Raw genomic sequence first — 15,353 nt, 5'->3', positions numbered from 1 at the left:
CTCATCTTTGAAGGTAACTACTGGCTAAGAGCAGAAAAAAAAAATTTTTTTAATGTAGTTCAAACGAGGAGTCCCTGAATGGCGCAAGTAGTTAAGCACTCATCTACTAGCTGAAAGGTTGGTGGTTCGAACTCACCCAGAGGCTTCTCAGAGAACAGACCTGGTGATCTGCTTCCAAAAGATCACAGTCTTGAAAACCCTATGGAGCAGTTCTACTCTACACACACAGGGTCACCATGAGCCAGAATTGACTCAACAGAGACTACAACAACAAAAACAATGACTCAAGTGAGGCCTAAGACATAGTGTTTTGCCTTTGAGCGACCTGATTTGGAGAGTTAGCATGCTGAGGATCAAAGCACACATATCCAGGAATCCTCATGCCGGGAGATGAAGATGTGTCACTAGTAAACTGAATCCGTCTGGGACTGAGTTTCCTCATCTACGGACAGATGGTCCTGGTCTCCTTTGCTAACATAATGTTGATCTAGTCCTGCAGTTTTGTGATGTTTGACTTACCATTGTCAGCATTTTACTAGAAGATTAAGGAATATCTTTTATTTCCATTTGCTTGAGGAAAGTTCAGGGAAAAAAAAAAGTGATTGTGGTTTCTGAATTCCAGACCTCCAAAATTCTGATGAACATTTAGGCATTCTGTCTTCCTCATTTGTTTGTGTATTATCACCTCAGAAACTGATAAAGTCCCCTCATTTATACACTTTTACTGCACAGTTTTCCAAGTAAGAAAAACATTAAGTTATCTTACTTAAATGGTCCTGTTTTATTTATCCCCAAGTGAGTATTGTAGCCATATTCAAGCAGCTTTTGTTTTCTTTATTTCATTACATAAAAAGCTGCCATGAGCTAATTGTCTTTATTTCTAAAATTGTTATGGGTAGTAAAATTAGACCAGCTTTCTAGGAGTTGCAAATTTGCTAAGAAACTTTGTTTTTCAAGCAATTTATTCAAGAATTGATATTTTTCAAGATAATTAATTTTCCTTGTTTCCTCCACTTTATTTTCTTAGCCAAAAAAGCAAGAAGAAGAAGAAGGTACAACAGATACAGCAACATCCTCATCCAACAATCATGAGAAAGACAGTGGAATGGGGCGCACAGATGAGAGCTTACGCAATGATGAGAGCTCAGAGCAGGAGAATGGGGCCGAGGACCCCAACAGCATTTCTTTGAAGAGCAAGAGAGGCCTGGGGCAGAGCCAACACACTCTAGGAAGCATTGAACTTCAGTGCAATGAGAGCTTCATGTCTGGTGAGTACATCGACTCAGATGGCATTGGAAACCAAGATGAAGAATGTGAAGGATTCCGGCAACTCCTGGAGCTCAAATGTAAGATTCGAAACCATGGAGAGTATGACCTGTATTACTCGAGCAGCACAATTGAATGCAATCAAGGCGAGCAAGAGGGAGTGGAGCATGAGCTACAGTTGCTTAATGAAGAGCTAAGAAACATTGAACTGGAGTGCCAGAATATCATGCAGGCTCACAGGCTTCAGAAAGTGACAGATCAATATGGAGACATCTGGGCATTGCATGATGGAGGATTCCGAAATTATAATACCAGCATGGATATGCAAAGGGGAAAACTAGATGACATCATTGAACACCCAGAAAAGTCTGACAAAGACAGTTCCAGTGCTTACAACACAGCTGAAAGCTGCAGAAGTACTCCACTAACTGTGGACCGTTCCCCTGACAGTTCCCTTCCCAGAATGATCCACCTCACCAATAAGAAAAATCTGAGAAGCACAATTGCAGCCAATCAACCGTCTTCTGGACAGAGCAGTAAAGAGTCGACTTCTACCAAAGCCAAAACCATTGAACAAGGCTGTAGCATCGAGGGCCAGGAGAAGGCTTTGGAAAGCAGCAAGCTTCCTGAACACGAGAAGACGGTCACCGAACACATCCCTTACCTCTCTCCTTACCACAGTTCCTCATACAGATACACAAACATCCCCGCACACGCCCGGCACTATCAAAGCTACATGCAATTAATTCAACAGAAATCTGCAGTGGAGTATGCTCAGAGTCAGCTCAGTTTGGTGAGCATGTGCAAGGAATCTCAGAAGTGTTCAGAGCCCAAGATGGAATGGAAGGTGAAAATTAGGAGCGACGGGACACGGTACATAACAAAGAGACCGGTGCGAGACCGAATTCTGAAGGAACGTGCCTTAAAGATCAAGGAGGAGCGGAGTGGCATGACTACGGATGATGACACCATGAGCGAGATGAAAATGGGGCGCTACTGGAGCAAAGAGGAGAGAAAGCAACACCTGGTCCGGGCCAAAGAGCAGCGTCGGCGCCGAGAATTCATGATGCGGAGCCGCTTAGAGTGTCTCAAGGAGAGTCCTCAGAGTGGCAGCGAGGGCAAGAAGGAGATCAACATCATTGAACTGAGTCACAAAAAGATGATGAAAAAAAGAAACAAGAAAATTTTGGACAACTGGATGACAATCCAAGAACTGATGACCCATGGGGCCAAGTCTCCTGATGGCACAAGAGTACACAATGCGTTTCTGTCAGTCACAACTGTATGACTGTGTGTGTGCAACTGATTTTAAGAGGGTACTACCAGTTTGGGTAGAGTATGATTGCCTCGTTCAATGTGGCGTTTTTATATCTATTTTGTGACTCTTTATAGTTTAAATTTTTTGTAAGCAAAAATACCTGGTAATTTTTTCATTTGTTTTTCATATGCTGGTACCTTCTTTTTGGCTGAGCTCTTTCTTTAACTTGTGATATATTACTCGTTTATAAAAAAACAAAAAACAAAAAAAACCCTTGAACAAAATTATTGAGGAGCCAATTAATTTCCTACTTTAATGTATCTATTGTTAAGATCCGGATTTATTTCTCTAGTTTGCTTATTTTCTACTTTAATAACAACTCAATGCCAAAACATTTCTATGCTTGCTTCTTGGCATAATACGTACTAAATCAAACCTGTTAATAAGTCACATGCCGCATCTTGTCTTACACATAGAAACCACCTCTTTTTAACACACCATTGTACATTTGACACATAATGGCAGTTGTCTTTGTCTCAGTAAAGTGTAGGTAGACAATCTTCCTGTGATATGTAGTGACATTGGTCATGTAGCTAGTTAACTGTGGTAACTGTGATGATAAAAGAGAAATAAATTATTGATTATCCTTAAGAAGTTATCAAGGAGTGTTTTCATTGTCCACTGTGGTTAACAGATATAAATTAGTTACATACGTATAATATTTTCAAGATTCTTAATTGTGGATTATAAAATGTGCACATAGTCTACTCCTCTTTTTCTATAAATTTTTTCTTGCAATACTTCTTGTAGATCATTGCATCATATATTCCTACCAGGATTAAATTCAATAAGATATGTAGAGCATCCAACAGAGTGCTATATGGTCCATAAGTTCAAACTAAACATTCAATAAACATCAGTTCATGTTCCCCTTGCCGGTCACCACATAAAGCAAAGCAAAGAAAAATTTAGGGAAAGGCAAGAAGAGCGACAATGAGGTGTCCCAGATTTGAAGATTATTTATGACATGTGACACTATGTGCATTTGTTTAGATGACCATTTCGGGATAAATTTTTGCAGAACTATTTTGCAATAATTTTCAGCACAGCCAGTTAATTTAATGTCTTATATGTCGGTTTATTTTAAAAAAAGGTGAGGTTGCTGGATGTCAGATTGATTTTTAAAATCTAGTTTTTCATCATAATAAACGTATGACCATAGCATATATCAATCATGATGCCCTCCCAAGTGAGAGCTTTCAGTCTCTTAGGCCACATCAACCATGTGCATGCAGACATGGGTTTGATCAAATTTCCATTCAACCTAACAGGTTGTTTTAACATAACAGAGACGCAACATTTCACTATTTCTGAAGCTCTCTTCCTATTTAAAAACATAATGGCTCCTTATTAGCTCTTGAATCAGACTCGGACACCTCAGCCTTGCTCAGCCCTCCACTAACTTGCCTGCCTTGCCTATTGCATCTCTTCTTTAGATCTTCTTTGAGTTAAGCCTGTCTCCTTAATCACCTGTTCATTTTCCCTGAAACTTTATTCTGTACTATTCTCCAGTCTGAGGTTTCTGTGCCAAGCCCTAAAAACCAGTTGCCATAGAATTGATTCCAACTTAAGGCAACCCCATGTGCATCGGAGTAGAACTGTGTTCTGCAGAGTTTTCAATGGCTGATCCCTGAGAAGTAGATCACCAAGCCTTTCTTCAGAGGCACCTCGAGTAGTCAAGTGTGTTAACCATTTGTACCACCCAGGGACTCCTGTGACAAACTCTGTACCTCCCTTCGAGTATAATCATATACACATGTCTCCTCTGGAGAATGACGCTTGGATTTTGCCCTTATTTTGAATCTTTCAGCTTTTTGGCACATACACTGATGCACCTGCAATATTGTTTTACCTTGGAAATGTCATTCTTTTATTATTGAATCACGTACGTAGAACTTATTGTCTCCCTGCACAGATTGCAAGGCAGTCGTGTCCTCTTTCTTGGTAAACCTTTGGTAGAATGCCGTGTGGATAATAATGAATGCTAGTTGAGTTAAATTATTTTATTCATTTATCTCTCTCCTCCATCCATTGTCCCTTTTGCTATTATTTTTCTTAGTCTTCTACTTTTCCAAGTTCTTACCTTTTGAAGGGCTATGACATAGATGGAAAGAAACAAATCTTATTTACATAAAATGAAAAGCTGGACTCAAAAATTTTAAGGCAGTGATAGTAAACTATGGAGACTAACAGTTTCATCACTTCTAATTTAAACCATTGTTAAGCCAATGAATAAGACCACTCCAATTTTAACTCTTCGTATAACGGATTTAAATACATGCTTGTTGATCTCAGTTCTTTTTTGACCTAATGCCTGTGATTGCTATTTATCCTCCTGCCACAGCTAGGTTTAAATATTCTTTGAATTACTCCTATACATTAACTTTATTTAAACCACCATGTAGTTTTTCCAGAAGAAACATGCGCACAGCTCACAGAACCGTAGTGTTCCCAAAGTTACCGGTTTAGCTTTATTTTCATTTACAGCCAAGTGTGCTTGCCAATTTAAAAAAGAAAAAAAAAAAAAGTGATGTTGGTGTTTTTCATGTCTATGTTTATACAGTTTTACAAGTTGGAAAATGTCTTTTTCTTTCAAAAATGAGTGAAAATCTGAAGAGTGTTATGCTTATCTTTCTACGTAACATATCTTTGTGCTAAACATTTTTTTTAAGTAAATGAATAATAAACCTGTTGCTCAGCAGAGAAAAAAAAATTGGTTATATGTGAGATATTTCATTTCAGTTCAGAAGAACAATGCAAATGTAAAGAGGAAAACTGTTTTACTAGTGGCTTACCTTTGAAATTCCACACTTACTATTGCTTTTCATACTCAGGATGTGACAGAAATTGGTGTTAGGATCCACATGTGAAGGACACAAGAAGGGAAAAACAGTGTATGTTTGATGGGCATTTCTTCACCCCATGCCACACAGAAGGCTATTGTTGCTATCTTATTTGGTGCAGACGATCACCTTACAGACAGATATTATAGGCGGAGTGAGCCCCCTCTCTCACAGTTTTCCAACAGATACACATTAGTTTAATCCGTGTCCTGTTGGTATAGCTAAATCTTCCACCTAGACTCATTCTTTTTATCCCTCTCATGAGTTTCTAAGGAGCCTTGGCGGCACACACAGTTAAGCACTGCTCACCTATTAACGGAAAGGTTGGCCGTTCGAATCCACAGGAGAAAGACCTGGAGATCTGCTTCAGTAAAGAAGCAAGAAAGTCACATAGGGCAATTCTACTCTGTCACATGGGGTCTCTATGAGTTTAATTGACTTGAGGGCACCTTACAACAACAATAACAATGACTTCCTGCTCTCTGTTTCAAATTCCTTGTTTTTGTGATAACACCTCTCTGTTCACCTGGTCTCTCATGCTTATCACCTCAGAACCTTCTTGAACTTCTCTTTTACCTGGTCACTCACCAAGGACTGCTTGTTTTTCTTCAGAATGTGTCATCGTGTTTCCAATACCCTTAAATCATCTCTCAGACTGTCCCTACCCTATGCCTCATTCCTTCGACAGTTCCGTGTCTGTCTTCCTGTGTCTCCTTTCCAGTCTGTCCTGCATACAGCAGCAACACTTGCCCTGCTAAATAGCACTTTCCTCACTGCCCTCAGGTGCCTTCGACTTGGGATAAAATCTGAGTGCCTGAGACTATTATTCAAGAGTTTCAAGGATTTCCTTAAGATAATGTCAACCTATTTTTCCCACGTGATCTAACACATGAGGGACCTCCAACTCAGAGATTAAGAAACTTGTACCTTGGATAGGTAAATAATTTGGTGCGCCTTCAACCAATATGCTTTAAAAAGCTAGTAAATATTAAATTAATTTTCTGTTAGTAAAGCTGACCAAAGCAATAGATTCACTAATTAATTTACATATTCTAAAAAAATTTTTTTTCAGGGAAGTATTTTCGACTTATGTGAAGTTTTTGTTCTTTCTTTAGTTTTCTTTCACTGTTTTCCAAACTGCACAACTTTGGAGGTATTATGAAAGTATTTAAATTTTAGAGAAAGCAAAGCATTTATTCCCTGTAAATATGCATGATATGGTTTCCTCATTTCAGCAAACAGTGACTACAGGAAGCCATTGGCAAAAATAATGATCCAAGACAGGTCACGTATTTAGGAGCATTTTGTGTTTTTATTGTTGTTTTCCACTCAAGTGTGCTGCCTTTTTCAGCCTGAGCAGAACCAGTTTACGCTGCTCCAGCTCTGTAAGGGCTCTTCTCTGTAAAACTGAATAATAAGTGGGTACCATATTGCCGAATATTTTAGGGATGATTTTGTGCTAAGTCTAGTGCCCTACTCTGCTTCTGCTTTAGTTAGACAGGACACCCTACAGTTTTTCTCAAACATGTCATTCTCATTTCCAAACCCACTCTCTGCTCGTAGTGTTTGCCGTCTTAGATAAACCCTTGTCCTTTCCCTGTCCATCCCTCCTTTAGTGTACATTTCAAGTCTTCCCATCTCACCAAGAGATTTTCCCCTCACTCTTGCTAACAGCCACGATTAATAGGTGGTATTGCTGTAACACTCGTTTGGCTTCCCACCCAATAATGTCTAATATTTTTTTCCATAATGTGTCTGTCATGAGTATAGTGTGCTGCACAGTTACTACCCATTGCCACATATGTCCTCCTTGCGTCTCTTCTGTTTTTACCAAACAACAGCTGCTCAGGATTTCAGCTGCCATGCATTTTTCACACATCCCAGCCAACAGTATTGTGTTAGGACAAGCATTGCTCCTGGGTTCAGAGACCATCAATAAACTAGGGTCCTGTTTGTTATTCAGTATTCCACTTCACGTTTTTAGCTTATTGATATCCACTGTTTATTCATCACCTCCCAGCTCTGCCTCTTAGCAGTTTGTATTCTTAGGTAAGTAACTTAATCTTGCTACTTACTCAGTACAGTGGAGATAATTATAATATTCTTCATAGGCTGAGAATTAAATGAGATAGATATAATTAGGTATGTAATTTTATATATAATTAATTATGTGTGTACATATATATATATATATAAATGCTAGATGAGTGCTGGCCCAGAATTGGCACAGAATAGATATTAATTATTATTTTCATTTACAGGTGACCAAACCATATCGTGTATAATTTTAGTAATCTGCCACAATTTCCACAGCTATTGAACAATGGATTCTGGTTTCAAACTTGTGATAGTCCAACCCCAAAGTTTCCCTTCTTTCTGCTATTCCCTTCCTCCACATTAGCGAAGAATAGGAGTCAGAGTTAATAGCAATTTGTTCAGAGCCCCAGGGACTGTGAACAGATTAATGTGCTCAACCACTAACTGGAAGTTTGAAAGTTCAAGTCCACCCAGTGGTGTCTTGGAAGAAAGACCTGGTGATTTATTTCCAAAAACATCAGCCATTGAAACCCTATGAAGCACAATTCTACTCCGACACACATAGAGTCAGAGTTGACCTGATGGCTACTGGTCGGTTAGCAATTTGCTCATTTAAGCCCCATCAGCTCCGCTTTAAGACAAAGTCCCAGGCACTGATATCATTTTCTCTGTGTCTTCAAACATGTGCTGACTGTCTTCATTTGGTTCAACTGTACCAATCAACTTTTGGGCTGCTAGTTGCCAATGGTGGGGAATTTGGAGGTAGTTTTTGTTTTGGTTCAGTCTTTGAGCCTGTGATTGTTTCTCTAAGACTAACTAGGACATAACTGCATTCTGCCTCATTTGTTATCAGCCCTTTTCATTGTGCTGCCTGCCATGCCCAGGTTCAGAAACGTGATGCTGGTGTAAAGGAGCTCTTAGGTGTCCACCTGCGGGACTCTCAGAGATCCTTAAGGCCTAGTATTTTTATAGGAAGCCTAGTCAGTGCTGGATATTTAATTCTCAGGAGTTTTTGAATAATAAATTTAATAAAACAAGACATTTATTCAACTTAACCTCTGTGATAGTGACAGAAATAGAATGGATGGATAAGAGACACTGGGAAGCAGTGCCTACCCTAATGTTTCAATAAACCAGCCCTACACGGAGTTCTCATTATGGTAGCAACAGTGAGTATAGCACAGATGTCTACTTGTGTCCATTTATCTTAGTCTGACTTTGTTTTTGGAACTTAATGCTGATCAGAAAATCAATGGGTTTTGAAATTTACTGTGTGAGAAGGAGGACGCAAAGAAAAAGAAATAGTAAAAACAGTCAAGAGAAGGAAATGTGTTCAGAGCCTGCATGTTTACTGTGCTAGGTGCTTTACGTTGGTCCCTGACACATTTCTTGCCTTGGGGAGATGAAACAGTGACGTGACTGGAGTTGGTGTCACCCAGTGCCCCTACTCATGGTGTCACCCCCCATAGACTTCCTCCCATACCAGACCATACAGAATGCTTAGTAATATTTTTTGTACTAATATTGCTCATAAATCGTTAATTCCCGTATATTACGGAATATAACAGCAATAGCAGTGACATAAACAACTAGCAAAATTAAAATTACATCTTTAAATTACAATATCATACACACAGCCTAAATGTATTTGCATTTACATAGTTTCATGTGGTTAAAGTGAAAACTCAGTAAAAAAATGGAATTAAAAGTAAAAACATTTAAGAGCTACATCAAAATTACATTCACTTTAATGTTAAACTTTACTATTACGTGAGATACATTAATGGATTGGGTTTGCATAATCAATAACAGCCCAAATAATGTTGAAGTGTAGACAAATGCATATGGAAGTATATTCATAAATGAAATCGTACCATAAAAATAAACAGGAACAAATACACAAGCATTTCAGCACTTAGTGGACATCTTGACTAAATTAGAACTTTCCTTTCCTGATCTTTAAAGCTGAGAGCTTGTGAATGACTTCATAGAACATCAGTAGACATCAATGCCTTTCGCCAATCCACTTTTTAATGTGTCACTATTTTTTTAACCATAATTCAAACTTAAACCCTGAAAATTTCATTAATGTCAGCCATATATTGGCAAGACGGTGATGTTTTTCAAGAAAATTCAAAAAGTAAAATTTAAAAAAATAAAACTGAATTTAAGATTTGTTATATTTTTAAATATTTGTCAAGAAACATAGCATTTTCCCCAGTTCATGTATTAAACTATCAATTTCTCTATATAGTTATCAAAGAGTTATATAATTAATAATTGTTGTACAAGTAATTTTATGATCAATTTTAATCCTAGAATAATACGTGATATAGTTGTAAATTGCTTAAATGTAGTATTTCTTAGATTTTTTTAACAACAAAATTGTTGTGTAAAATCTTTCTATATTGAATTACATTTTTAGTTACAGTATTATTAGTAACTGAGAAGCCTTTTTTTTTCTTTTTCTCCTTCTTTTCCTTTAGTTACTACTATGTTCTCAAAAAAGTTACTGACATAGATTCACAATTACTAGTTACCACAATACTGTAGCTAAAACACCAGAAAATCTGACAAAATGAGCAACTATAAAAACCCCTGAAGCAAGGAAAACAAGTGTGTGCTTGTAGCATATGCACACGAAACCACATGGTTTGATGCATCATTGTAATTGGGTAATGACAGCTCTGACCAGAGTGCATTAGAAGGCTCAAAAAGTAAATTAGCATAGAGTGTTAGCCTTATAGGTTAAGTATATTGATACATGTAAGCTGGGCTTATGAATTTTTTGTTGTTGTTATAACTAAATACAAGGATATTTTTATTAAAAAATAATAAATTTCTGCTGAAACACTGCACAAAAATTTTAGAGACAGTCATTTTGGTGTTACCTCCTCTGACAGTGTCACTCAGTACCATCCGTACCCCCCCCATACTACCCTAGTGATGCCACTGAGTGAAATATGTGCACATGAAAGGAAATCTAACTATATAAAGCAGTAAGTGCAGAGTGATACAGCCTGTGAGGAGGACAGGAGAACTAAGTGGCCTGGGGGCTGTCTATGGGCTGTCACCTGCTCTGAGAAGCTTTCTCTGGCCTCACAGCCTTGAGGAATAACTCACTTATAAGACAAGTTTCCATCAATTCTGTGACCTTGAGCAAGTTACATCCCTTCTTGGAACCTCCGTTTCCTCAACTGTAAAATGGGAATATTGGAACAAATTATCTCCAAGTTTTCTCTCATTTCTAACATATATTAAATTGGCAATAATTATGAAACATTTTATTCCAAGATTTTCTTTTGTTGCAACCATCCCACAATTTGCTATGGAGCTCTCTTAGACAAATTCATCTCCTACCAGTGAAGTAAATGAAGACATTTTCAAAAGCCTTTGAAAAATAAGAAAGCAATCCATCGGTTTAAAATAGTACCTACCCCTCCTTCTGTTACTCACCAGTGGCCACATCACATACTTTCTTTCTAGATGCCATTTTTCATGATGGTAAGGATTATGGCCTAGGAAACCCCATGGGATAGTTTTACTCTGTCACATGGGGTTGCTATGAGTTTAAAATCAACTCAATGGCAACCAACAACAACCACCACCACCCTCTGAAAGACTGTATGTGCATTCTACACTCTCAGAACATCAGAAAGTTGTGTTCTGGAAAAGAGAACCAGATCTCCTGACACTGGCATATTTGCAGAGAATGTGAGAAGAGGAAAGGATCATCCAATTCATTTGGCTAACAGCGATAATGAAGGTTACTTGCCTTCCTAGCATGAGAAAGCTGTTGCTGGCTCCTTGATGTACAGTCTCTATGGTCAACCAGCAGACACACTGGTTTGTTTCCCCACAAAAAATATTACTAGAGTTTAAGTTGTAAGACACATTCATAGGTGGGTGGAAAGTGTATTTTATCCTGACGGAAATGGACCGGGTAGGGGGTGAAAGTAGTCAAGTCTGGATTTTAGAAAGATCAGTATATTAGCAATTTAGACTATGGATTGGGTAGGAAAACACTTGGAAGGAGAACAACTAGTTAGGAGGTTGTTCCAGTGATCCAGGAGAGAAGGGATAAGGACCTGACCAAGAGGCTGATAGGGTAAAGAGAAGAGCAAATTTGTCAGATGTTACGGAGGAGGTTTACCAGATTTAGCAAAAAAAAGTACAGGATACCCTGTTAAATTTTAATTTCAGGTAAACAGCGAATATTCTTTTTTAAATATAAGTATATATATTTTTTTTTTATTAGGCACATGCATATATTAAAAATTATTATTTATCTTAAATTAGGATTTAATTAGGCATCCTATATTTTATCTGACAACCCTATTCAGGCAGTGGAATAGCCAGATCTTGGGGACTGGCTGGATGTAGAATAGGAGATAAACAGAGGGAGGAAGGAGTTAAGGATGCAATCCAAGTTTCTGGTTGTAGAATTGAGTGAATGATGGTACCACTCAGCAAAACAGACTTACCACAGAACTGTTCTGGAACAAAAGGTGTATGATTCTGCCTTAGGCATATTGATTCTAAAGTGCCAATAGGACAATCCAGGTAAAGAAATCTAACGAGCAATTGAATATATGAATATGTAGCTCAGTATAGGGGGTCAGGGACTAGAGGAATACGTGTAGGAAAGGGCGCATTAATAGTAATGTTCATCAACAAAAAGAACATCAAAGAGGAAATTGCCAAATCAATACCATTCACACTAGCCCCCAAGAAGATAAAATACTTAAGAATAAATCTTAATAAAGATGTAAAAGACCTATACAAAGAAAACTACAAGGTACTACTACAGCAAGAAACCAAAAGGGACCTATATAAGTGGAAAAACATACCTTGCTCATGGATAGGAAGACTTAACATTGTAAAAATATTTGTTCTACCAACAGACATCTATATATACAATGCACTTCCGATCCAAATTCCAATGACATTTTTTAATGTGATGGGGAAACAAATCATCAACTTCATATGGAAAGGAAAGAAGCCCTGGATAAGTAAAGCATTACTGAAAAAGAAGAAGAAAGTGGGAGGCCTCACTCTACCTGATTTTGGAACCTATTATACGGCCTCAGTAGTCTAAACAGCCTGGTACTGGTACAACAACAGACACATAGACCAATGGAACAGAATTGAGAATCCAGATATAAATCCATCCACATAGGAACAGCTGATATTTGACAAAGGCCCAGTGTCAGTTAATTGGGGAAAAGATAGTCTTTTTAACAAATGGTGCTGGCATAACTGGAAATCCATCTGCAAAAAAATGAAACAAGACCCATACCTCACACCATGCACAAAATCTAATTCCAAATGGATCAAAGACCTAAACATAAAGACTAAAACGATAAAGATCATGGAAGAAAAAATAGGGACAACGTTAGGAGCCCTAATACAAGGCATGAACAGAATACAAAACATTACCAAAAATGACAAAGAGAAACCAGATAACTGGGAGCTTCTGAAAATCAAACACCTACGCTCATCTAAAGACTTCACCAAAAGAGTAAAAAGACCACCTACACACTGGGAAAAAATTTTCAGCCGCGACGTCTCCGACCAGTGCCTGATCTCTAAAATCTACATTATTCTGCTAAAGCTCAAACACAAAAAGACAAACAACCCAATTAAAAAATGGGCACAGGGTATGAACAGGCATTTCACTAAAGAAGACATTCAGGCGGCTAACAGATACATGAGAAAATGCTTTCGATCATTAGCCATTAGAGAAATGCAAATTAAAACTACGATGAGATTCCATCTCACTCCAACAAGGCTGGCATTAATCCAAAAAACACAAAAGAATAAATGTTGGAGAGGCTGTGGAGAGATTGGAACACTTACACACTGCTGGTAGGAATGTAAAATGGTACAACCACTTTGGAAATCAATTTGGCACTTCCTTAAAAAGCAGACATAGAACTACCATATGATCCAGCAATCCCACTCCTTGGAATATATTCTAGAGAAATAAGAGCCTTTACATGAACAGATATATGCACACTCATGTTTATTGCAGCACTGTTTATAATAGCAAAAAGATGGAAGTAACCAAGGTGCCCATCAACAGATGAATGAATAAATAAATTATGGTATATTCACACAATGGAATACTATGCATTGATAAAGAACAGTGATGAATCTGTGAAATATTTCATAACATGGAGGAACCTGGAAGGCATTATGCTGAGTGAAATTAGTCAGTTGCAAAAGGACAAATATTTTATAAAACCACTATTATAAGATCTTGAGAAATAGTTTAAACTGAGAAGAACACATTCTTTTGTGGTTACGAGATGGGGGAGGGAAGGAGGGTGGAAGAGGGGTATTTACTAATTAGATAGTAGATAACAACCACTTTAGGTGAAGGGAAGGACAACACTCAATACAGGAGAGGTCAGCACAATTGGACTAAACCAAAAGCAAAGAAGTTTCCTGAAAAAACTGAATGCTTCGAAGGTCAGCGAAGCAGAATAGGGGTTTGGGGACCATGGTTTCAGGGGACATCTAAGCCAATTGGCATAATAAGATCTATTAGGAAAACATTCTGCATCCCACTTTGAAGAGTGGCATCTGGGGTCTTAAATGCTAGCAAGCGGCCAATTAAGATTCATCAATGAGTCTCAACCCACCTGGATCAAAGGAGAATGAAGAACACCAAGGACACAAGGTAATTATGAGCCCAAGAGACAGAAAGGGATACATGAACCAGAGGCTACATTATCCTGAGACTAGAAGAACTAGATTGTGCCTGGCCACAACCAATGACTGCCCTGACAGGGAACACAACAGAGAACCCCTGAGGGAGCAGGAGAACAATGAGACTTAATGGTCTGACTCAGATTAGAATGACCCCAGCAGTCATGGTCCCCAAACCTTCTGTTGGCCCAGGACGGGAACCATTCCTGAAGCCAACTCGTCAGACATGGATTGGACTGGACAATGGGTTGGAGAGAGATGCTGATGAGGAGTGAGCTACTTGTATCAGGTGAACACTTGAGACTATGTTGGCATCTCCTCTCTGGAGAGGAGATGAGAGGGTAGAGAGGGTTAGAAGCTGGCAAAATGGTCACAAAAAGAGGCTGGAAGGAGGGAGCGGGCTGTCTTATTGGGGGGAGAGTAGTTGGGAGTATGTAGTAAGGTGTATATGTGTTGGTGTATTTTTTTTATATATAAGTTTTTATGTGAGAGACTGACTTGATTTGTAAACTTTCACTTAATGCACAATAAAAATTATTTTTTAAAAAGTGACTGGAAAAAAAATAGTCATGTTCACTGGCTTTCTCTCTTTTAATTAGGCTCCCCCACAGTCACAAAGGCCTGACCACTAGTAAAGGAGAAGTGACCAGAAACCTGCTAAGTGTCAAGGAAGTGAGGAGGACCAAAGAGCAGACCTTCAAGTTTCCAGTGCTCTTCTTCCTTTTCAGCCCTGCCTTGCATATATGGGGAAACTGTTTTGCAAATCCCATGTCTCTGCCTGGCTAAGAGTGAAAGGCAAGAGCGTCCTCTTCACTTGTCCTTCTAGCTCCTCTGGCATCAGCTTCAGGTCTAAAGGATGGATTTTAGAAACATTCCAAGTAGCATCTTGGGAAGCTCCCAATAACCAAATACATTAATTTTTTTTTCAACAAAATGTGTATTTAAACTATAAATATCCCCATGTCTATTCAGGTCAGGTTTTACAACCCAAATAATTACGAAAAAAGAGTTTTCAGAGACTTAGGAATTTTTAGAATTTCCACTGAGAGATTGTGAACCTTTTTTACATAAATGAAAGCATAAATAAAAAACTTATTTTACTTAAAATGTTTATTTTGTGTATCACTCCATATAAGTCCATAGAGAGGTCCCTCTTTCTGTTGTTTGTGCACCTT

The 15,353-nt window shown here is 38.3% G+C and overlaps 1 protein-coding gene across 2 annotated transcripts in view; it reads left to right on the top strand.

The window, feature by feature from the left end:
* The window catches only part of PDZRN4 (PDZ domain containing ring finger 4), a 435,345-nt gene extending 431,032 nt beyond the window's left edge, over window positions 1-4,313 (top strand). For both annotated transcript variants that reach the window (XM_064284378.1, XM_003405720.4), the window contains one exon: window positions 1,028-4,313. In XM_064284378.1, coding sequence (XP_064140448.1) covers window positions 1,028-2,554 — 1,527 coding nt within the window. In that variant the 3' untranslated portion in view covers window positions 2,555-4,313. The remainder of the gene's footprint in view (window positions 1-1,027) is intronic.
* Window positions 4,314-15,353: the final 11,040 nt, after the last annotated feature.

The sequence above is a fragment of the Loxodonta africana genome, chromosome 4, assembly GCF_030014295.1.
Source record: "Loxodonta africana isolate mLoxAfr1 chromosome 4, mLoxAfr1.hap2, whole genome shotgun sequence".
Lineage (NCBI taxonomy): Eukaryota > Metazoa > Chordata > Mammalia > Proboscidea > Elephantidae > Loxodonta > Loxodonta africana.
Note: the sequence above shows the minus strand (reverse complement) of the source record. Positions and strands in the feature narration are given on the sequence as shown.